We start from the raw sequence: 24,475 nt of genomic DNA, 5'->3' as shown, positions 1-24,475 counted from the left end.
TTACCGAATATGAAAGAAGATCTAGACAGAATATATCGTTTCATCCGTACAGGGGATGATCCAGAAAGTATTGGCGAGATTATGTCTCAAAGGAAAGCCGAGATCCAGCTCGTGATATTAAAGTTCCTGATCAATTGTCTAATAAGAGAACAAGATTACCCGTCTAAAGATCCCGCCGAAATGAGAATCCTGACAAGGTGGAGTGATAATATAGCCGAGGGTAAGCACAAGACCGTCGGTGCTATGGAGAGTATGTACAAGAAAATCCGTAAGGAGATAATAAAGATACACGAACAACGTAAAGCAGCACAAGTAAGCGAGAAAGAAAGTATCTCTGATCCTGAAGAGGAAGACGAGAATTCCGCCAGAATAGCGTATGTAGGAAAATCTAGATTTCCAGATCGCCATTTACGTCTAGAACACAAGTCTATTTTTCATCATCCAGCACCAGAACAAGGTTCTCTAGAACAAGTATTTCAAGCTACCGATCACATTCTGAAATCACGAATCGGTTATAGTGAGTTAAGTACCATGCATGAACAAGAACTAGCCCGATCAGCAGTCCGATGGATTACTGATTCTACCACTTTTCCAGACGAAATAGTGGCACAAATGTTTCTGAAATTGCCCCCAGCCGAGCAACGACTGGTGGGTATGTATATGATCCAGCACCTCATTACTCTGTATGAGGGTCAACATTCTGATCCAGGTCCGTTGCATGATATCCTGAACGAGTTACTCCAGTATAGATGGAGAGGTCTAGGTACCGATTTAATTAGTGTCATTCTAGAACAGCGCCACAAATATAGAACGTTTTTGAACCCGCATTTTGTTCATGTCTCACCCCCAGAAAGTAAATCATGTTACATAGACAGACAGAATCCGTTACGAGAAGTCCACCCAGTCCAAGGGGCGGGTGGCGTAATGCAACGAGTGTTTGTATACACTCCGATTTCAAAGATGGAACTTCTCGAGATGAAGAAATTAATTCCCTGTCATGACAAAGATCCAGCAGGGTTCCATAGAGAATTAAAAGACATGCTCCGTATGGGAGAATACACTTACCCAGATATCATTAAAATGTTAAAGGTCCTGTTACCCGCAGGGGTGTATGAAAAGTTAAAGGAAAAAGAATGGGAGGTGGGAGAGAAAAAGATCGATTGGGCAGCTCTAGAAGCTGAAGACAAGGCACGAGTACCAGGTACCGGTCTTGGAGATAAATGTAAAGAATTACCAGAATTACTGATTCAAGTTTTACCCAGATTATTGACAACTAGGAAGGAAGACTGGGATGCAATCTCAGCCTGTAAACAGAAACAAGATGAAGATATTAGTGATTTTTATTCTAGATTTGAGAAATGTTTCAGTATCAATAGTGGTCTCAAGACAAGTAGTGAGTCATACCCTCACCTTTTTGTTACTAAATTAGTCGAGAATTCAAGTCCACAAATTAAAAATCGAGTTTTGAAAGTCGAAAGCACCTGGCAAGCAAATACTCCGTCCCAGATGCTCCAGATGCTCCAGTATCACCAGAATAGAATCAGGGAAGAGCAAGAACACGAGAGAAAACGTATGAAAGATACGAAAATTAAAGTACTAGTTGCACAATCTGTTCCTCAAGACAGTCAGAAGAGGGGTCCAAATCAAGTCAATCAAGCCAGTCATCCTGCAGCTCCCGTTAAAGGGAACTGCAATTATTGTAAACAACCAGGTCATTTTATAAACGAGTGTGCAGTTCTGAAACATAATATAGCTACTGGTAAGACTAAAGAAAGACCACGTCCGCCTAGACAAGAACAAGTTTCACAGATTCCTCAGCCACAGAATGCACAACAGACAGTTACAGCTCCGCAGCCTATTGCTGCAACACAGCATGTCACATCACAGATGTACCAGTATGCCCAGACCGAGTATCCAGAGTATCAGCCATATTCATGAAACAGCCTAGAGAGGGAGGTAGGCTTGCCTCTCATCGAGATACCTGTAGATCAAGAAGGTCCCTATGTTCACAGTCAAGTATTAGGGAAAGACAGAAAGTTTTTGATCGATACAGGGGCAAGTAGGACCACAATTAGTCACGCCGAAGTTCCAGGGGCTCCGCTCTCAGGCTCAAGAAATGTTTCCCTTGGATTTTCAGGAAAGCCAATAGTTAATGAGATATCAAAGCCAGTCACTCTAGAAGTAGGTCCATTGTCCCGCACTACTGATCTGTTACTTACTAAGTCATGTCCAGAAAATCTGTTAGGCATTAAGACACTGAAAGAGTTAGGTGCAGTTATTTGCTGTTCCCCAGAGGGAATACGTCTGTTCCTACGTGACTTTAAGGGTCACTATGTATTACGAGATTTTGATTCAAGATTGTCTAATGTTCCACAGCACTTATGGGCGCAAGGTCCAACTGATGTAGGTTACATGCAAATCACACCCCATCGTGTGACTCTCAAACCAGGCGTAGTGTTACCCCGAATCAGACAGTACAGATTGCCACCTGAGGCTGTAGCAGCCTTATCCAAAATTATTGACGAGCTCATGGCTCAAGGAGTAGTTGTAGAAACTGACTCCAATGTATGCAATTCTCCGATCATTCCAGTCATGAAACGTACTGATCCAAAAGCACCCCCAGTATATCGATTAGTGATTGATTTACGAGAGCTTAACAAATGTATTATTCCTCAGTACCCAGTTGTTCCAGACATCTCTTCCCTGTTAACAGCCATTGATTCCGAAGCCATGTTCTTCACTGTTATTGACCTCAAGAATGCATTTTTTAGTGTTCCAATTCATCCAGACAGCCAGTTTCTTTTCGGATTTTGTTTAAATGGAAGGAGCTATATGTTCACACGCGCTCCTCAAGGTTTCACAGAAAGTCCTAGTATTTACAGTCAAGCACTCAAGAGACAACTAGACAACATTCACATGCCAACTGACACTGCCCTGCTCCAGTATGTCGATGATCTACTGATCACAGCCCGTTCTGAACGTGACTGCGAGCGAGCGTCACTTACAGTTTTGTATTTCCTTGCCGAGATGGGGCACAAGGTGTCACCTTCGAAGCTTCAATTCTGTGTCCAGCAAGTGGTATACTTAGGACACTTGCTGTCCAAGAGGGGTAGGCAGTTGACACCAGACCGTATCCAGTTAATAGCGAGTCTTCCCCAGCCCAGAACCCAGAAGGAGGTACGTGCCTTTATCGGCCTTACTTCTTATTGTAGACAATGGATTCCCCAGTATGCATTTCTAGCCAAGCCACTGATACAGTTAACGACACAGGAGGCAGCCGTATCGACTGTCCTCCCTTGGACATCTGACCATACACTTAGTTTCAACGAGTTAAAGAAAGCCCTATGTCAAGCTCCAGTTCTAGCTACACCGAACTACAGTAAGCCTTTTACACTTTTCGTTACTGAACGCGAAGGTACAGCATTATCTGTTCTCACACAAGATCAAGCAGGACAATACAAGCCCTGTGCTTATTTTTCGAGCACATTAGATCCAGTCGCCCAGGCGTTGCCTGTGTGCCTTAAGTCAGTTGCAGCCACAGCACTAGCTATCAGACAAAGTGATTCCATAGTTTTAGGGCATTCCCTGACAGTACAAGTTCCACATTCAGTAGAAGTTCTTTTAAACCGAACACAAACACAGCACTTGACAATTGCACGTTTAACAGGTTATGAATTGACACTGTTCCAGCCACACATAGAAATTAGACGCTGCAACGTCCTGAATCCTGCTACACTGTTACCATCAGTTAGTTCAAATTCTGACCCACATGACTGTGTGGAAGTAGTTAACATTACGACAAAGCCAAGACAAGACCTGACAGACATTCCGTTACCAGATCCTGACCTGACACTTTATGTGGATGGTTCATGTATGAGAACTAGTACAGGAGAACTAGTCGCCGCGTATGCAGTGACTACTGACACCGAAGTTATTGAAACACACCGTATTGATACCCTGTCCGCTCAAGCAGCAGAGCTAGTCGCTCTGACACAAGCCTGCATACACGCCAAGAACCAGAGAGTTAATGTTTATACAGATTCACGTTACGCATTCGGAGTTGTACACGACTTCGGAGTGCTCTGGCAGGAGAGAGGTTTCATGACTTCTCATGGAACCAAGATTCAGCATGGTCTCCTTATTCAAGCCCTGTTAGATGCCATACACTTACCGACATCCATTGCCATCATGAAATGTAAAGCACATACGAAAGTTACTGACGTTATTTCCCAAGGTAATGATCTAGCAGATCGCACAGCCAAGCTTACAGCACAGACTCCAGACATTCCAGTTAACCTGACACACACTCCAGATCCGACTATATGCATGACAGTTAAGGACCCTACACAAGATGTCATAGATATCCAGTTACATGCTACTCCCGATGAAATCAAGAAATGGTCTGAACAAGGAGGGGTCCAGACAGATCAAGGATGGTTAACGAAGGGTAGAGCCACGTGGTTTCTCCCCGACTCTATGGTTCAAGTTATTATCAATACCGCACATAGTCCCGCACATTTAGGAGAAAAAGCTATGTTAGACAGTATCCAGAACATTTGGTTCAACAAGCATTTACGAGCTGCAGCCAAGCAGAAAGTCCGTACCTGTATGATATGTTGTCAGTTTAATCCAGGTAAAAGTGTCCCGGTGGAACAAGGTGGTTTCCAGCCCCCTGACCACCCTTTTGAGGTCCTCCAGATGGATTATATTCAGATGGAGCGATGTCGAGGTTTCAAGTATGTCCTTGTAGTTGTATGCGCTTTGTCCAGGTGGACAGAAGCATATCCAGTCCCAGATTACACAGCCGCGACCACTGCCAAGCAGTTGGTTCGTGAATTTTTCCCTAGGTATGGACTCCCTAGAGTCGTATATTCTGATAACGGCCAGCCATTCTCATCTGAACTGATGAAGCACGTTTCCTTGTTGTTAGGGTACCAGTGGAAGTTCCATTGTGTACGCCATCCTGAAGCAGCCGGTCTAGTCGAGAGACATAATCAGACCCTGAAAATCCGTATTGCCAAAGTTTGTAAAGAAAAAGGTGTGGACTGGCTAGTAGCTCTGCCAGTTGCTCTATTTTATATGCGCATGGTCGCACATTCCAGATCAGGTCTGTCCCCGTATGAGGTCGTATTCGGCCGCCCCCCTAACATGTGGGGTACTCCTAGACCCCGAAGTATTACCGATGTTTCATGTAATATGCTGACAGATTACCTAGCTTCCTTGATGTCTGCCCTCAACTCATGTCGTTCACAGGTTGCTGCCGCCTTTCCAGACAATACCGAGGTGGCACCGCATGAAATCGTTCCAGGTTCCCTAGTGATGGTCCGAAATTTTGACAGATCAAGTCCGTTGGAGCCTCGTTGGAAGGAGCCACGTCAGGTCCTCTTGACCACCCGTACAGCCGTGAAGTTGGAAGGCAGAAAAGGATGGATCCACCTGTCTCATGTTAAACTTTTTAAAGGACTGAAATCTGTTTCTAAAAACATTTCCCAGGATTCGAAGGACTGCCAAAATATTGCTCTTAAGGACTGTCCCGCAAAAGACATTATTACAACCCCTCCCTTGTTAGAGAAAACTCCGCAACAGGAGTATAAGTTAAAGCTCAGGTCTAGTAAAATAAGTCAGTCAGTTTGATTGTATAAGTCCTCCCCTAGGTGAAACGGTTAGACTGTTTCTGACATGTATAAAATAGACCCCCATAGTGAGAGAGTCAGTCGAAGTTCAATTCAATGTATCGTTTTTCTGAGTTTCATATTATTCATCAGCATTTTGATTTCCTGCACCAGCTATGCGTTCTATTTGTATTTTCCAGTTCCTCATGTAAATATGTCTGCTAATGCTACAGTAGAGCACACGTTTAGTGATCTGCCTCCTCACGAATATTCATACCGCCTCGCTATGCGCAACAACTCATTTATCCGTATGTTACATTATTCACACCAGACCAGCAATGCCACTAATTGTTGGGTGTGTGGTCGACTCCCCCCTTTCCAGACCTCGAAGGGAGTTCTGCCACTCTTTCCTTATCCATTCTCACATAATGGTTCATGTGGAGCATGGTCCACGTTAACGTCATCCTCAACAGATATGTCTTTTCTTAACAGTACATGTTTCCCGGACAAGCAAGGTTTCCCCCACAGAACAGGTTCAGATCTAGAAAATGAAGTATATAATTTAGGTAATTATTCGTCGAATTTCATGGTCCTGAATGTTCAGTCTGATACTACTCCAGACTTACTTGCTATTTCAGTATTACCAGTTAAAGGTGAATTATGTGTCCGTAGTTATGGTTCTGTACACGTAGGACATAGTGAATGTACTACTGTTATCAAGTATAGTGACAGTGGGAAATCTATTTTTAAAGCCTCACGTCATTCTTATTTTGTTTGTGGTCAAACTGCATATGTCCGTCTGCCCCTCGATTGGGAGGGAACCTGTTACATTGCTTTCCTACTGCCACCTGTTTTCCTAGCCCCATCTGATTATCACAGAAACACACATCTAGTACACATTAGACATAGAAGGGAGTCCCCAATTGTCGATTATACTGAAACTACTCTAGAACAGTATACAGATTTCAATAAAGGTTTCTTCTTCTTTGTAGGACCTGTCCAGAATAGTAAACTGATCCGTAGGTTAACAAGAACCCTTGAAGCTGTAGTAAATGAGACTGCCTCTGCTCTAGGTAACCTAACCGAAGAACAATCTGCTATGAGATTTGTCGTTTTGCAAAATCGTCTCGTCCTTGACGTCATACTGGCCGATAGGGGCGGGGCCTGTAGAGTCATCGGATCTAGTTGCTGCATTTTCATTCCAAATAACGCACCGTCTGTTTATTCAGCTATAACCAGACTCCATAAAATTGCCCATCTGTTACACCAAGATCCAGGCACCTGGACATGGTCCGGTTGGTTCTGGAATATAATTTCCGCCTGGGGATGGAAAGTCCTGTCCTTTCTAGGTATTGCAGTAGCGATCATATTCAGCTGCTGCCTCTGTATACAATGTGGCCCTGCGATTTGCAGCATGTGTGCTACCTCTTGTATTCCTAGTCCCAAGCCCCGTTCTAAATCCCGTTCCAAGACAATTCGAGACGAGCAAATGGTACTGTATGAAATGATAGATGGTATCATGAAAATTGATGTTTCCTGATGGAAACGTAGTGACAAGGAGGGAATGTGGAAAAGTAAATTTTGCCATGTTCTGTGTCCCTACGCCTCATCCATCATATGTTATGTGTGCATGACCAATATGCATATGTTATTCCCTATGTCCGATTAATGACGCAATTCCAGTTGTGTCCACCTTTAGTATGCTAGTTTCCAGTCCTCGTGAATACTACGAATATCAGGCCTATGTAAAGCTACGTTGCCACGTTTCCCAGTGTGCACGTTATTCCATAATAAAGTCCCCGTTTCCAGGCCTCAAAAGGGCCCGGACATCAGATTCAGCTCCTGTCTCCTGAAAGCCTCGCTGAGGAGCGATACAGCCCCCACCTGTATCCTCGACCTTTCACTTACTTCCTGCCTCGCAGTGCCCGGTGTAGCTTGGCTCTGCCTCTGAGTCTGCCAAAAGTATGTTATAGTTCCAGTTATCAGTTCAGTCCTCCTTCTCTGCATTCCTAAGCTACTGAACTGCATCAATAGTTTCCGTCATTGTCTAGCCTATTCGGCTCCACGTTAGAGAAATACTGTATTAATGGTCATTTAATATTCTTCATCACGCACTACATGTAGAATAATGCATGGTCCAGTCTTAGAGTCAAGTTAGTTTTTCCCCTCATGACTTCTAGTTTATATCAACATGTTCCCTAAACATCAGATACCAGATAGGGTTTAGGTACATGTCGCTCCGACCCTCCAGACTCTAGTCTCTGCTCCTAGCACAGAGTTCGTAGCCCCCAGCTTCTCCTAGTAATACGTCATTGCCAGTTTTCGCGCACCATTAGGTTAGAGGTCCCGGCTCCTTAGGTAGCCCCCTCCAATGTTTCCGCCCCATTCATGACATATTCTGTTACGTTTGCATCACATGTCTATGTATACTCCCAGTCACACCTACTTTTACTGTTATCTCTCGCGACTGCTACGCGTCACGCCTTCTGCTCCACCCACTGTTACGCCTACTGCAATGTAATGCTATGTGTTTGCGCTATGTATATAAGTCCATGTATTGTTATTAAAAGTTAGCGCGCTCATCCCAGATCAAGCCCCGGCAGCTGCTGGGCCCCAGTTGTCCTGCTGGGCCCCTGTTCCTATGCAGGTTGTCCTGATCCTGTCCTTATGCTGTAATAAACCTGCAGAAACTCCTACTACCTCGAATCTTGACTCTTATTTTATTGAGCTATCTGTTATTCATTCATTCATTCAAAAATAGATCCGGTATTATTTATTTATATACCACACTTCTTCATCCACCACCGAATGGAATCTCTTGCCGACTGTTGGAGATTAATTCGATCCTCCCAGCGTCCCGTCCTCTGTTTCCACTGATCTTCCAGACACTGCTGCAGAGGACGCATCTGCAAACGTGCGTTTGGCACGATGAATATGCATGATGCCATGGACCCCAGGAGAGAGGATACTTGCCGAACTGTCGGACGAGCATACTGGAGGAGAAGCACGCACTTCGCCTTGATAGATGACCATCTCTCCTCCGAAGGACACACGTTTTCTTTTTCTGTGTCCAGCTGCGCACCCAGGTAGTGGATTTTCTGGGTGGGATTCATTATGGACTTCTTGTAGTTGACTTGCAGACCCAACTTGCACATGAGTTGGAGGCATATCGATAGATGTTCTTCTAGTAGCGATGGGGATGAACTCTTCAGAAGCCAGTCGTCTAAGTACGGATATATGAAAATCCGTCTCTTTCAAAGACAAGCTGCCACTACCGCCATACATTTTGAAAATGTTCTGGGAGCTGATCTCAGGCCAAAAGGGAGTACTGAGTACTGGTAATGATGAACCCCTACTTGGAACCTGAGGAACTTGCGATGCTTTCTGGATACCGGAATATGAAAGTACGCATCTTTCAGATCGATGGAGCACATCCAATCCCCTTGGTGTAATTGAGGGAAAATCTGATGAAGAGCCAGCATTCGAAATTTCTCCTTCCGAATGAATTTGTTCAATACTCTCAGATCCAGAATGGGTCTGAACTCCGTAGCTGGACCTTTTTTCTTTACGAGAAAGAATCGAGAGTACAGGCCTTGACCTCTCTGTTGAGATGGTACTGGTTCTATGGCGTTCTTCTTCAGAAGGACGTTCGCTTCCTGCTGCAAAATGTAAATGTAAATGTAAATGTAGTTGAGCTTATATAGCGCACAGCTACCCGCAGTGGGTGTCCCGGCGCTTGCTTAGGGAACCCTTCCTGGTATTCCCCTGTGAGATAGCAGGGTATCCACAAGGTGAAAGTCAGGCATCCCGCCGCGAGGGGCCGTTGTGGAGATTAAGCAAGCTATTGCCCAGAGTCGCAGAGTGTGAACCTGTGAGTCGAGGAGGCACCGGGGCGAGAATTATCGAGTCTGTGGAATTTTTAGCCCAAGACCCGCCGAGGCGGGGAATTGAACCCTGGTCCAGGACCGATCTCAGCTTCCGGGTCTGCTGCCTCTAACCCCTGAGCCTTATATTCCACTGAACCATCTTTAAGGGGCGAATGAAAGGAGGGGGCTTCTTGAATCTCAAAAGGTACCCGCTCTGAATGATACTCAGCACCCATCTGTCCTTTGTGATTTGCTTCCACTCGTCCAGATACCACACAATACTTCCTCCAACCGGAGTGGCACACGGTTGTGGAGGAAGCATCCGTTCATTGCTTTTGAGGCTGCTTGGTAGCAGAGGATTGCTGCCTGTTTCCATTGCCTCTGCCTCGCCCAGGTCGTCGCTGTTGAAATTGCGACCTCTGCTGATTCTGACCTTGATTTTGCGAGGACCAATTCGACTGTTGGCCCCTCTGCTGAAAAGATCTTTTGTCAAAGGGACGAAAATTACCCCGACGTCGAAATCCTTTTTTCTTTTCAAGACCGACAGCCTTCAGGGTGTCCAACTCCACTTTCATTTTAGACATTTCGTCGTCAGCGTGAGAGCCAAATAGAGTCGAACCATTGAAAGGTAAATTCACCATCTTTCTCTGCGCTTCTGGCTTTAGTCCCGTAAGGCGAAGCCAAGCCGTACGTCTAGCACAAACACCATGTGCATAACCATGAGCTGACAGATCCGCCGCATCAGCAGCCGCACTAATACTCTGGTTAGCCACCAATCCTCCTTCTTCCACTATTTCCAGGAAGTCTTTCTGATCCTCCTTAGGGAGTTTATCTGCAAAACGAGCCACTGAGTCCCAGAGCAGACGATCATAGCGGCCCAATAAGGCTGACGCACTGGCCACTCTCATGATCGAACCTGAGGTGTTGCACATTCTTCTCCCCAAGGAATCCATACTCTTACTATCCTTTTCAGGTGGAGCAGAAGAGGTAGATGCCGCAGAATGTGCTTTTCTGACTGCCGCCACAATAAGTGAATCTGGAGGAGGGTCAGAACGCAAAAATAAAGGATCCTCTGCTGGAGCCCTGTACTTCTTAGCAATCCTAGAAGGACCAGAACCCACCGTGGCCGGAGTTAAGAATGTTCTCATTGCTGGTTCTATTAATCCGGGCACTAACGGCAGAAGAGGTCTACCAGTCGTCTTGTGATGTAGGGTTTCAAAGATGACTGACGTTGCTATTTGAGGAACTGCCATCTTGATCTTGAACTTATTCGCCCCATGACACAACACATCATTAAATGTGCCCAAATCATCCACTGGAGACACTCTGGACGGAGGAGTAGATGAGATTGTGGGAGAATAGTCTCTATAGGAAGATCTTAAAGAAGACTTCGATGACGTAGAAGATGAGGAAGGAGACCTACTCCGCCTCTGAGGAGTTGCCGATCGCTGCCTCCTTCGTTCCCGTGAACGTAATTTCTCTCTCACTAAGGACCTAGAGCGTGATCTTCTATGCAGCTCCGTCTGAGGGACCGGAGCCCTCATCCCCATCAGTCCTGCATCTGGACGCATCTTCCAATGTCTCAGGCTTTCCAGCCACCTCGGAGACAAGTTACTAGGCCGCCCTACACGCTCAGGTGAAGCCTCAGGTGACACCTGCACAATATTCAGTCCAGTGGAAGACTTGGAGGCTCTGGAAACTACACTGTGCTCAGAAACCAATGAGCCAGATGAAGTCCGTTGTCTGGGCACCAATAGTCTATCATCCGACACCTGCCCTGAGGTTGAGCCCGAATGAGCCACCACAGACGAGTCCTGGTGCACTACCTCTTGTCCCACCGCAGACCTGTCGTCTTGCTGGTCACGCGGAGAAGACAAATGTTCTGGACTGATGTCTGACCTCGACAAAGACCTAATGAAGGTCCGAGAGGCCGGTCTGGATAGTCTCGACGCCGACCCATGTTCAGGTGGGGGAGACCTAGACACTCCATGCTTCGAGCCTGAAGCAGACTTCGACATCGACCTATGTCGCGATGGAGACCTTGATCTTCTCTTTTTAGGTCTCGACGTCGACTCCTTCGACGTCGTCCTTTCTCTTGATGTCGACCTCTTCTTCGAAGACGTCGTAAGTCTCTCTCTCGACCTCGGTCTATCCTTCGACGTAGACACTTTCCTCGACGTCGACACACCATCCTTCGACGTCGACACACCATCCTTCGACGTCGACACACCATCCTTCGACGCCGACACACCATCCTTCGACGTCGAACGCCTCTCTTCTCTCGACGTCGACTTCTCACGAGCCTTCGACGTCGGACGTGGCACCCCCGACGTCATCTTTACAGCAATCGACACCAGATGTCTCGACGTCGAGAAAGATTTCGACGGCGACTGCCTCGACGCTGAACCTTGCCTCACCGGCGAAGTCCTCGACGTCGACGGAGCCCTCTTCGATGCCGACAATGCTGACGGCGATCTGGATCTCGACGTCGACCGCACCTTTTTTGACGGCGACGCTCCCTGGAGTCGAGTTTTCTTAGTTCTACCTTCTGGAGACGCTGATCTTCGACGTTTAGGATGAGAAGATGGCTTGGAAGATGAGAATAGGCCCTTGGAACTCTTCTCACCACGGTTTTCTCTCTCCAGGAGGCCCAGCAACCTCATTTTCTCCCTTTCTCTTAAAGGTCTACTAGAAAGGTTGAGGCAGTGATAACAATCCTCCACCTTATGAGAAGCTGGAAGACACACCACACAGAGTGTGGATCCGTTTTTGACATCTTCTTCCCACAGGAAGGACATTTGTAAAATAAAGGTGGCATTCTGACTAAAAAATACCAACAGTTAGTCAGAACAAGATAGAAAACACCACCAAAATAATCTTTTGTCAAAAAAAGGTAAGAAAAAACCAACTTCTGACAGAAAATACTACAAATGAGCAGAGCTCAAGTTCCTCACAGAACAAGCCGGAAAAAAGAACTGACCTAACTGTCACCTGTGGTGCATGTTGGGAACAGAGTTCTCCTAGAGGCCTTAAAGGCAAAGTGTGCAGATTCTCTGGGGCCTTAAAGGCAGGGTGCCAGTCTGATTTTCTGTACACAGACAATTTTTCATATGCAGCCTTTTAGGCTAATAACTGTTTACAACAGGTTCTTTGATGAAAATAAAAGTTTTTCATGGTTATGAAATGCATTTTGGGCTCATGCCTGTTTATTGCATTTATATTTAGCATATTTTCATGCTTCAGAACGTGTGTAAGGTTGGCTTTATTAGCCTATGTGTATATGTTAGGCTGCATATTATGGTTATTATACATGTATATGTGTATACTTATTTTAGTACTATGTACTTTTTGATATATTTACACATATATATGTATATTGTTATGTGTTCCGGGTTCCCGCTCATGGGCGGAGATAATTCAGTGCTTATGACTGTTAATGAGTATCCCCTGGAAGAGAAGTATAGTTTAAGGTCAGGGATTCCGAACCCGCCTCTGTCATAAGGCAGGGTGAGAGTCTGCCACCCCACCCGAGGCCGCCTGCCCCCCATGTTAAGATGTGAGCGCAGTGTCAGGAAAAAACAGTTTGAGAGCGGGTTGGGGATGTTGTTAAAAAGATATACAAATTTGGGAAGGACTAACATTTTTATCAAAACCACACGGCTGCAATAGATAATGGGAGTCTCAGCCACCTCTCCACTTGTGCCTCGAGGGCATCAACCGTTTGCCCATAATTAAGACAAATAATTTGAGCAGGGTCTAAATGTAAATGGATACCTAAGTACTTGGTAGAGTCTATGCACCACTCCAATGGGAATTCACATTCCCACAGCTTTGTGCTGGGAGTCAATGGAAATATTACTGATTAACGCCAATTAATGTTTAGTCCCGAATGTTGCCCAAATCTAAGCATTTCCCGTCTCAGGGGTTCCAGGTTGTCCTGTGGTTCCCTAACGTCTCTAAGGCAAATTCTTCGCTGTCTTTAAGGGCTCTTTTGGAATTATTTTGGACAAAACTCAGTCTCCTTTACAGTATGTGTGGCAGAGAGACAGGCCACACGCTGAGGCAGTATTTATCCTCCCACACGAGGGACATTTCACAAAGACAAATGTCATTTTAGTGAAATATTTAATCTCAGATGACAAAGTGGTGGAAACAAATGATGTTAGACATTAAAAATGTTAAATGAAAGTCAAAGGTTTTCAATCCTGCCACAAAAAAGGAAGGGAAATGAGGTAATCAAACCCAGAAAGTGTTGGTAGGTGCTCTCGCCGAAGCCAGAAAAAGAGAGCTGAGGCTGTGAGGCTAAGTGCCAATATAGTGCATACTGGAAAAGGGAAGCTGCTGATGTCTTAAAGGAACATTGTATGTTTCCTGAAGCTTCTGCAATATTGACCTGACAGGCACCTTTTCATTTTTCTCTTTCTCTGAGTGAAGGTTACAGGTAATTTGTGATAGTATGGCATATTACTTTCAGTTAGGTGCTGCAATGTGGTCTAACCAATATAAAAGAAAACGTTTTCTACTCGAGAAAATGCAGCAAAACCTAGCCTGTCTTGTTATATATGGAGGTTGACTATCTACATTGAGGGGCCTGCCTCCAACTACAGATTGAAACTGTTGTATTCAGAACAAAGTGTTCCAGAAACCCTGCATGTTAGTGGGAATATTCTATGCATATGACTATCAGTGAAGATCATATGATGCAGAACTGTGTATTTCTGTACATTTTATCGTACTCATGTGACTCAGGCATGTAGGAGTACTAATCTGGATGGATGGATTGGTAACAATTTATTGACTACCATTCTTGAGAGGTGAGCAGTGGATGGAAGGAATAGCACAAGCAGTCGGTGCCTGGTGGTTTGCTGGGTTGAGTGCCCTATTTACGCTTATCATATTTCTCATGTTACGAGCTGGCTGGGCAAATTTCAATTCAAGCCTATGTGGTAATAGGGGTACAACAGCACAGGCCGACCACATTTAGGCCTGCTTCTTTGATTTCCAATTTGGACACATTTGCGTTTCTCCACACCAGTAGTATTTACATCCGGCGTACTGCAATGTTTGAAAAACACAAGTATCCATTAGCATGACACACAATGTCGCCTCTTGTTTTTTTTTGCTCTGCATTACATCTTTGTTGTGAAATGCTTTGTGATCCATTTGCATGCACTACATTTGACACAAATATAGTACATTGAACTCTTACCAGCTTTGCCAGGCTTGTAACCTGCCCCAAGCCCTCCTGCACCCCATCCACCAGGGCCAAATCCACCAGCACCCCAACCACCAGTGCCAAGTCCGCCAGCACCCAATCCGCCAGCACCCAATCCACCAAGACCACCAGCACCGAGCCCGCCGACTCCTGCAAGGTAAAAGAAACCATATTGAAGGAACAGGAGTTAACTTCTTTTTGAGGAATGGTTGGCAGCCCAGGTTCAAACAAAGCACTTCATGTCCCATGGAAATAGACAGAGAAATACAACGCTGCAGGATGACGCTGTTCCTCAAACAGATCAAATGTACTGTAGTGGCGTGGGACTGTCACCTTTTCCAGTATTAGTACTCCTTTAAGGGAATCTTCAATAAAGTTATAAGCACCCAATAGTCCTTTCTTACATGGCATCAGATTCCCTGCATGGGTATGTGTGGAGTAGGAACTGAGACAACGAGTTGTGGTAAAAGGTAAGTCCAGCTTTATTCATGTGACACCTTATCCAACGGCGATTCCTCAGTAACTGACAATTGCCTCCTCAATGTTCTCTCCCACAATTCTCCCTCTGGCCTCATAGTATTTCAAGTGCCTGAGCACAGTTGGTTCTATGCCACACTTCTACCTCCCATACAAACAAGGAACAAAAGAAACTGAATCCCACTCCCTCCCCTTGGAACAGTCTAAAAGCTGTGCACCCCAACAGCATCCTTACATGCAGTAAACAAAATATAACATCACGTAAGTTGTATACAAGATAAATCCTGCCAGACCAGACGGCTCAGTGGAAATAGAAATCAAATAGCCTCACACAACATAATCCTGTTTTGCAATTGGCATCCTAGTGGAAGGACAACCTTGCATTTGCTTAAGAACAGCAACTCTGTTCTTGTTCCAAATGCAGCCATCATGTGTCTTCATGGTTTACTTAAAACATTTAATCACTTGTAGTTTTCTTGTAAATTTGGACCAATCCTTACTTTAACCACATCTTCCACTCTGACCTCCACATTCCTCAACCTTCTTATTAGTGTCAACATTTTCTTTCCTCCTATTCTGAGCTGTAATTTCTTTATCTCTCCACTCTCTTGGTGTATTATCGACATAGCCCTTATTTCAGAACATCCAACTGGGACACACTCTAGTAGAAGTAGATCTCCCTTTGAACAATTTGAATGGAGATTGGCCCGTGGAACCATGCGGAGGCAAACGATAATCTGCCAACCGATTCAACAACTCCTTATTTCAATCCAATCCATTCACTCTCGCCAGTTATATACCTTCTTTTAATGTTTTGAGAACCCTCTCTATGGCACCATTAGTTTCAGGATGATACAAAGCTGATTTCTTGTGTACAATCCGCATTTCTTCAAGAATGATTCTGTCTCTTGGGAACGAAATCATACCCCATTATCCGTGAGTAAGTATCTTGGAAAACTCTCCCTTTTAAAAACATCCTCCAGAAACCTAATTACTGTCGAAGAAGAAATATCCAGCACACATGATAATACGAGCCACCTAGAATATAAATCCATCAATATCAATATATATAGAGTGGCATTTTCTCTGCTTACTGGATCCAAAATGTCCATCGCTACTTCCTCCCATGAATATTTTGTTAGTGATCTGCTAACCATAGGCATTTGTTTCGTCTTTAGACCTTTATCGAAAGATACACACTCAACACAATCTCTAATCATGCACTCCACATCATGGTTAAGAGCTGGCCTTCAAAAATCTCTCCGGAGTCTCCCTTTAGTTTTTACAATACCCATGAGACCCTCATGAGCAAGTTGTAGCACTTTTTGTCTCAACTTCACAGGTGGAACCAATCTTTTCCCTCTCAACAAAAAACCTTTGTCCACCGCCAGTTCATTCAAAATGTTACCCCGCTTCCCTTTGTGGTCACCCAACTCTGCTGAGCTCAGTTATCCTGAGCTTACCACTCGTGTTACTAGAGCTGTTTCTTCGTTTAATTGTAAGTCTTCCAACCATTCTTTCTCAGATATAATGCCTTCAGTTACTTCACAGACACTCACTACCTCCTCCTCATCCATGTCATCTCTCTCAACCGAATAAGTTTATGTGACATTCACCAATCTCAACAAACAATCAGCAGAGTAGTTGCGTGTTCCAGAAACATATTGTACATTAAAACTAATTTAGGGACAGATGTATCAAGCGTTGTGTTTTGTCGCAAACGCTGCGAATCGCAAAATAGCAGCGTTTGCGACAAAAAAACGGGAAATGGTATGTATCATGCAAAAAGCCTCGCAATATTAAGGAATCGCAAATTTAGCGATTCCTTAATATTGCGTAAGCATTTAAGAAATCGCAAATTGCGATTTCTTAAATGCTATGTATTAAGCATTTCAGTTTTGCGAATTTAGGCTAAGAAATCGCAAATTACCACTAACTTATAGTTGGTGGTAATTTGCGAATTCTTTTAAAAATGCACTTTTTAAAAATTTTAAAGGTGCCATGTGACGCTCATACATGCCCTTAGGGCATGTGTGTGCGCATATGTGCGCCATATGCGCAAACATGTCAATTTCAGGGGGTGCAGCAGGGTGTCCTTAAGACACCCTTGCACTCTTGAAATTATTCTCAATTTGCGATTAGCAAATTGCGAATCGCAAATTGAGAATAATTTCACATTCATTCCTATGGGCCTCCTGGCCCATAGAAATGAATGGGAAATTATTCCTTAATTGCGATTAGCAATTTGCTAATCGCAATTAAGGAATTTTAAGAAATCGCTAAAAAATAGCGAATTTCTACATACATCCCAATTTGCAATTCCCAAATAGTGATTCCTTAAAAATCGCTATTTGGGAATCGCAAATGATGGGGATGATACATCTGCCCCTTAGTCAAGTCCTTTCCTAGTAAATACTTAATCTAGAGGCTTGTGGTCTGTTTGCACAGTGAATCTGATTCTCCACAAAAAAAATTTGAATCTATTGATGGCCCAATAGTCTGAAAAGGACTCTCTCTCTATGACAGAGTATTTACATTCCGCATCTCTGAAAGTCTGTGACACACAGGCTATTAAGTTTTCCTTACCATCCTTGATCTGGATCAATTGTGCCCCCAAACTCTAAACAGTGGCATCACATACTACTTTAGTGTTACACAATGCATCATAAGCTTGCAGACACAGTGCATTATTCAATTCTTGTCTCACCCTCAAAAACACATTACGTCCCACACAAATTAATTTTCTTTAGCAACTTCTCATATTAAATGTCTTACTAGCAAAGTCCCTCACGAACCTGCTATAATCTTCCACCATGCCAAGGAATGATGACAATTCCTCCTTTGACTTGGGTTCATCTAGTGATCTGATTGTTTCCACAAGTTCCGTATGTGGTTCAATTCCAGTCTTTGCAATTTTGTCGCCCACGTAACTGACATCCGGAACACCAAATTTGCACTTTTCCACCTTGAGTGTTAACCCTGCTTCTTGCACCGTGTTTAGAACAACCCTTACACTGTAATCGTGTTTAGACACAGTAGCTCCAAAAATAAGAATGTCATCCTGGTAACACTTCAGTCCAGGTAAACCCTTCAAAATCCCAACTATGATCCTTTGAAAAACTGCTGCTGCTGAAATTAACTCAAAATGCATTCTCTTGAAACGATATGTACCAAATGGAGTTGTGAACGCTGTGAGATCTTGTGAGCTTTCATGAGGTTCTATTTGGTGATAGGCTGACACTAAGTCTAAAGTGGAGAATAATTTAGCTCCAGTAAATGTTGTTATCATCACCTCAATATTGGGTATTGGAAACTTGTCCACTATGACTTCCTTGTTTAGAGCTCGCAAGTCCACACAAAGTCAAATGTCACCATTCCCTTTACGTGCTACTACTATAGGAGACAACCACTTCGTTGCCTCAACTAGTTCAATTAAACCACACTCACACAACCTCTCCAGTTCAACTGCCTCTGCAATTTGCATGTGAAGGGGATTCTCCGGACTTTAGCCACTGACAGACATGCGTTTAACTTTAGTCTGATCTTATGCTTGTACCCTAGCAATTTGACCAGTTTATTCTGAAATAACTTTCAAATTCCTTCATAAATGTATCCTATTTAACACTGACCTCATCTACCTGAACCTGATGAACCCTATTCGGATGCAAACTTACTCCCAATTTACTCTGATGAGCCAATCCCAACAAATTATCACCTCGGCATGATACATAAATTTTTCCAAATGTAAATGTCTCACTTATTCCTATGATAGCCTCAAAGTACCCAAGCATCTCTATTTTTGTCCCTCCAGATGTTTATCCATCAGCTCCTCTCCTTCTGCAAACTGCTCCTGAAAGTCTGATTAGAAATTATCGTAATACGTGAGCAAGAATCACATTTCATTGAAATCTTCCTACCATTAATGTTAACCATTTCTGAGGGAAACAGTTTGTTCACTTCTTCTATCTGTAACACAACCTCCTGACATGCTTCCTGACCCTTAGTTCTAATCCCTATTCTATTTTTGTTACAACAGCATCTGCCAAAAGGACCTTTGATGCCACAGTAGTTGCAAGTCTGTGTCCAAGCTGGACAAGACTTATCATTTGCCTTTTGACCTTCCAATCCATATCTGTAGCAGGTACCCTTAAATCCTAGATCTAACTTTTTCTGTCCCTTAGTTTTTGCTTCTGCTTTATTTCCACCACTTTCTTGTGTCCTCACCTCCCACACTTCTGTCACTTCCTCTTCATCTGTGACTTTCGAAACGTTCTGAGTTCCCCCACACACTTCAAAATATGTTCCACTCATTTAGCAAAATATAATACTTCTTCTAATGCTGGTTCATCCTTCATCCATAACTCCTTGTGTATCTTGTCACTGTTGCATCGCAATAGGAATTGATACCTAATTCAGTCTTCAAGCGCACCCCCAAATTAACAATTTGAAGTCAATTTCCTTAAGCTTGTGAAAAATTCCTCTACTGACTCATTTTGACCGTGACTCCTTAGACCAAAGTGATACCTTTCTAAGATAGTACTAATCCTTGGTAGGTAATGTTGATCTAATCTAGCAATAGTAATTTTGAATTCCTTCAGCTCATGTGCTTTTGCCTGTGCAAGCTCAGGTAGGTACTACAGCTTGATCCTTTGCACCTAAACAATGCAATAACAGAGCATGCTTCCTCTCCACACTCAGATTCGTTCCACACACATGTGCATAATTGCAGAACACTTTCTTCCATTTGGTCCATCTAATCGTCAGTTTACCAGGTGATGATAAGAATAAAGGAGGTGCTTTAACATTTTGTATTTTGACCAACTCCTTTAGTGCCTCTAAACGACACTCAAATCAGGTGTGACCCTAGAGCTGTGTGTGTCAGCGATGAAATTCATAATTACAATGGTAAATAAAAATTTCTCCAACAAAGAAACTCAAAGTTACAGAGACAAAGTATTAAAAAACAAAATAAAGTAGCTGTCTTGACAAATAAATCGGGCTCAAAACTCGATAGTTTTCTCCAAAACCTTCAACTTGGTGTGCATGTCATTGTTGCTGTACACATGGATTAAAATCACCAGTTCAATATGGTGTCCATTGTCAGCTGTGTCATTTTAATGGACAAATCACGTGAGGCAATGGTTAATGCCATGTGCCCACACATGCACAAGACTCACTTACCACTCAGATGTCAGTCAAAAGATCTGAAGGGCGAATCAGACGTTCTTCTACGCTCCCTTCCCTAACGTCAATGATGCGGCAGACAACTACACAGAGCTTGGGGCGATACAAACGTTCCTCAAGCTCTGAATATCATTACTCTGCGTCTTGCACATGCGCAGCACTCCCTTCTTTCTGAGATGTCAGGTGAGTCAGAGGGCAAAACGGACCTTCCTCTGCACTCTCTTACCTAACATCAATGATGCAGCAGACATGACATATGGAGCTAGAGGGCAATATCATCCGTAGCACACGAGCGAGGCCTTTACTCCCGACTACTGATCACAGAACACTAGTGAGGAGCATGTGAACTACACCCAGCTTCCTCTTTACCTTGACAGCCAAATGACAGTCCTGATGTCTCCAGGACCTGGATGGCTGTGTCCCCCAGCGCTCCAGACTTTAATCATGCTTGCGATCTTCGATAGGCTAAATGTGACCATTCCTCCACGCTTCCATCTGCTTAACAGATGACACAGGAAAATGTCACCTGCCTTGTTGAGGTGTTTACCACATCACTGCTTCATATCCCATCCTGCGTCGCCAGAACTGTGGTGTAGAGACTGAGACAATGAGTTGTGGTAAAAGGTAAGTCCAGCTTTATTCAAATAACACCTCATCCAATGGCAATTCCTCAGTAACTGACTAATTGCCTCCTCAAGGTTCTCTTCCACAATTCTCCCTCTGACCTCATAGTATTCCAAGTGCCTGAGCACAGGAGGTTCTATGCCACAGTAGGACTAATCAGAGTTGATGACTGCCAATGAACAGCCATTGGAAGAGCAAAAAAAATACTTAATTGTAATCCTATCTGTATTTCAAAGGAATCTAATTGAAGTCTTGAGCAGCAGTGAATAGCCCCAAGTTCAACCTATTTGTCCTTTTGAATGATTGGAGGAGCAAATTCCAAGCCATGGTCAGTGACGCTCCAACCTTTCTGATTCAAAGTCCACGTAGGGAAGCTTCAAATCCACAGGAATATCTCTGGCAACACAATATCGCCTGTACTCAGGTGCTCCCCAAACCCCTAAGAGTCCTAGCTCCTCTACGGGATATCATGATATCCTGGGGAAATCCACCATCAACATCTTCAAAGCCATGCTCAGGGGCTCTTGAAACCTACAGGATTCAATGTAGAAACTGGAAGAAGGCCATATATAAACCATTCATATTGAGAAACATCTAGGATAAGGGGCAGTTTGTCCATTCCATGGGGCTCGGTAAACTGCACTGGAAGAGCACTTATTTCCAGGAAAAATGTTCCAAGATGTAGAGGGCGGGGTTTGTAGAAGAATAAAGCACCCATTGTTTGCTTTCTAATCTTTTCCACTGGATTAACCAAGTTAAGTTGCATAAAAGACTTGTCTCAGATGTTTAGTAAAGGCTGATTTAAGGTGTGATGTGAATGGCGCTTGCATTACTCATAGCAAACATAATAAGGCCTATTTACAAACTGCAATTTGTAGCACATTTGTATTACTACAATAGTACTACAAACCTATAAAAATGCTATTCACAAACTATAGGGGGCCGATTAGGATGGCGGACGGACTTGCGTCCGTCCGCCATCCCAGAGGTGGAGGGACCGTCTGCATGGGCTGCGGCGGTCCCTCTGTGCAAATTAGGATGTGACCGCCACCCTGGCGGTCACATCCTGGATATTTAACATTGCGGCGGGTGCTGCTTCAAGCAGCACCCGCCGCAATGTTAAAAGTGCATGTTTAACATTTACATGCACAAAGCGGCAGGCACCGCGCGGTGCCTGCCGCTTTGTGCATGTAAATACTGGGGGGTACCATAGGTACCCCCCATGTGCACCCCCCACCCGCCTACACCCTGGGGGCCCGCAACGGGCCCCCAAATTCAAAAGTACACATGCTTTTCCACGGCGGAAAAACCGCAGCGGAAAAGCATGTTTACAAATGCATCCTAATTTGGCTGGCGGTGTCTGATAGACACTGCCAGCCAAATGAGAGCTTTTCCGCCGCGGTTGTAATCCGACCGCGGCGGAAAAGCAGCGGACAGAAACCAAGACCCACCAGCCATAGTAATGCGGCGGTGGGTCTTTGGTGACTCCGCAGAGGATTTTCCGCCTCCTCCGGGCCGGAGGTGGCTTCCGCTGGCCCGGAGGAGGTGGAAAATCCTCCATCCTAATCGGCCCCTAGGTGCGGAATCATATGCCTTGGCCTGCCCTATTTGTTTCTGTGCAGAGATCTTTGCTCCAACTCCGGAGTCTCTGCACACCTAGGTATACATTTTAGTAGTAAATGTGGGAGGGGCAGAGGGCAGTAGCTTGAAAATATTTAGGACTAAAGGGGAACAGTTTAGGGAGGAGTTTGAAGGGATTAGGGGGACACATGCACTGACCAACAAAAGAGTACGCTCACTTCTGTTCATAAACTTCACATCTATAGTTACTACTGCCAAAATGAACTCAAAACAGTAGTAAATGTATTCCAGCTCAGAGATGGAGTAAGACCATGTGGGTCGTACATTAATCAGAAGATCATCTGCTGTGGCCGTGTGCTGGGGGCATGACAAACGCGTTCAGCTGGAGGCCTGGTAAGTAACATTACTGCAGCCTCTCCTGCGCGCTGTTACTGAACTCTCCCATTCAACGAAATTAGACGAGCTTGCTACCATTAACCAGGGCTCTAGCCGGGCTCAGGCAGCGGATCAGTACACTAATTACAAGCGCCTGATAACATCAACCAGGGCTGCAGCTGGGCCTCAAGCGGGGGAACACGCGCCTGCTAACATCAAACAGGCCTGCATCTGGGCCTCAAGCAGGGGAACACGCAAATGAGCATGCCTGCAGGGACAATTACTGCAGCCTCTCCTACTCGCTGTCACTGAACTCTCTCATTAAATGGATTAACGCGGCGGCTGATAACTCTCTCATTCAACGACATTACACGCACCTGCTAACATCAACCAGGGCTGTAGCCAGGCTCAGGCAGCGGATCACTACACCAATTACACGCGCCTGCTAACATCAACAAGGGCTGCAGCTGGCCCTTCTCCATCCCTATTCTAATGAAACAAAAATTTTTGGCTACCGTGAGATTTTAAAATAAATTGCCCTTGCCAAATACACACATTACACACATTCTATTTCATACCCGGACAACGTTGAGACGGGCTGCTAGTTCATTATAAGATGAATAAAACATTGGTTACCTGAAATTGTTCTTATGGAAAAAGGTGACGTAAAACCGCTTGACCAACTGCCGCATCATCTTGGCTTGCTGATTGTAGGCAGTAATGTCTTATAAACGTGTGGACATTTTTCCATGTTGCATCACGGCAACTATTTTCTAGCGTCACTCCTGCAAACAATGCTGTAGACGCTGCTACAGCTCTTGTAGAGTGAGATCTGACAGTTTCTTGTAATGGTCTGTTAGATTTGACTGGGCAAAAATGGATCGCGGAGGCTATCCACCTTGAAGTTGTGGCTTTAATGACCGCTTTCCCCAGTGTAGCTTGGCCATAAGCCACGAATAACTGATCTGATTTCCTGAAGTTTTTTGTTCTTTGAAGATAAAACTTCAAACATCGCTTGATGTCCAAAGAATGCAGTGTTCTTTCCGTCGGGGTTGTAGGATTTGGGAAAAAAACTCGTAATTTTACTGGTTCGTTTAGATGGAACTGAGAAGGCACTTTGGGTATGAAAGTTGGATTCGTTTGAAGCGTGACATACTCTTGAGAGAAATGCAAGAAGGGTTCTTTTATAGTGAAAGCCTGAATTTCTCCTACTCTTCTGGCAGATGTCAGGGCTACAAGCAAGGCTACCTTCCATGTCAGGTACTTGAGGTCGGCTTTGTGAATTGGTTCGAACAGGTGTTTCATCAGTCGTGAGAGGACCGTGTTGAGCTTCCATTCCGGTGGTGAAGGTTTTACCGGGGGATAAGTCCGGAAAAGACCTCTTATGAACTGTTTTATCAGCGTTGAAGCGTACATCTAACTTTGTTAGATGTACGCTATATGTTTGCTATATGTTTGCAGCCTAAAGAAAAGCCAAAAATGGCCAAATTTAATTTTTCATTAAAAGAGCCAATTACATACATTTTTGTCACTGATAGAAT

General features: G+C 44.3%; 1 protein-coding gene across 23 annotated transcripts in view; it reads right to left on the bottom strand.

Moving 5' to 3' along the window:
- Positions 1 to 24,475, bottom strand: part of ELN (elastin) — a 496,210-nt gene that overhangs the window by 273,028 nt on the left and 198,707 nt on the right. For 21 of the 23 annotated variants that reach the window (XM_078679544.1, XM_078679545.1, XM_078679547.1 and 18 more), the window contains exon 5: positions 14,688 to 14,843. The exons of the other annotated variants lie outside the window; for them this stretch is intronic. In XM_078679544.1, coding sequence (XP_078535670.1) covers positions 14,688 to 14,843 — 156 coding nt within the window. The remainder of the gene's footprint in view (positions 1 to 14,687; positions 14,844 to 24,475) is intronic. 23 annotated transcript variants of the gene reach the window in all.

Source organism: Lissotriton helveticus, chromosome 3_1, assembly GCF_964261635.1.
Source record: "Lissotriton helveticus chromosome 3_1, aLisHel1.1, whole genome shotgun sequence".
Taxonomy (NCBI): domain Eukaryota; kingdom Metazoa; phylum Chordata; class Amphibia; order Caudata; family Salamandridae; genus Lissotriton; species Lissotriton helveticus.
The sequence above is the reverse complement of the archived record's forward strand: the minus strand, read 5'-3'. Positions and strand labels throughout refer to the sequence as shown.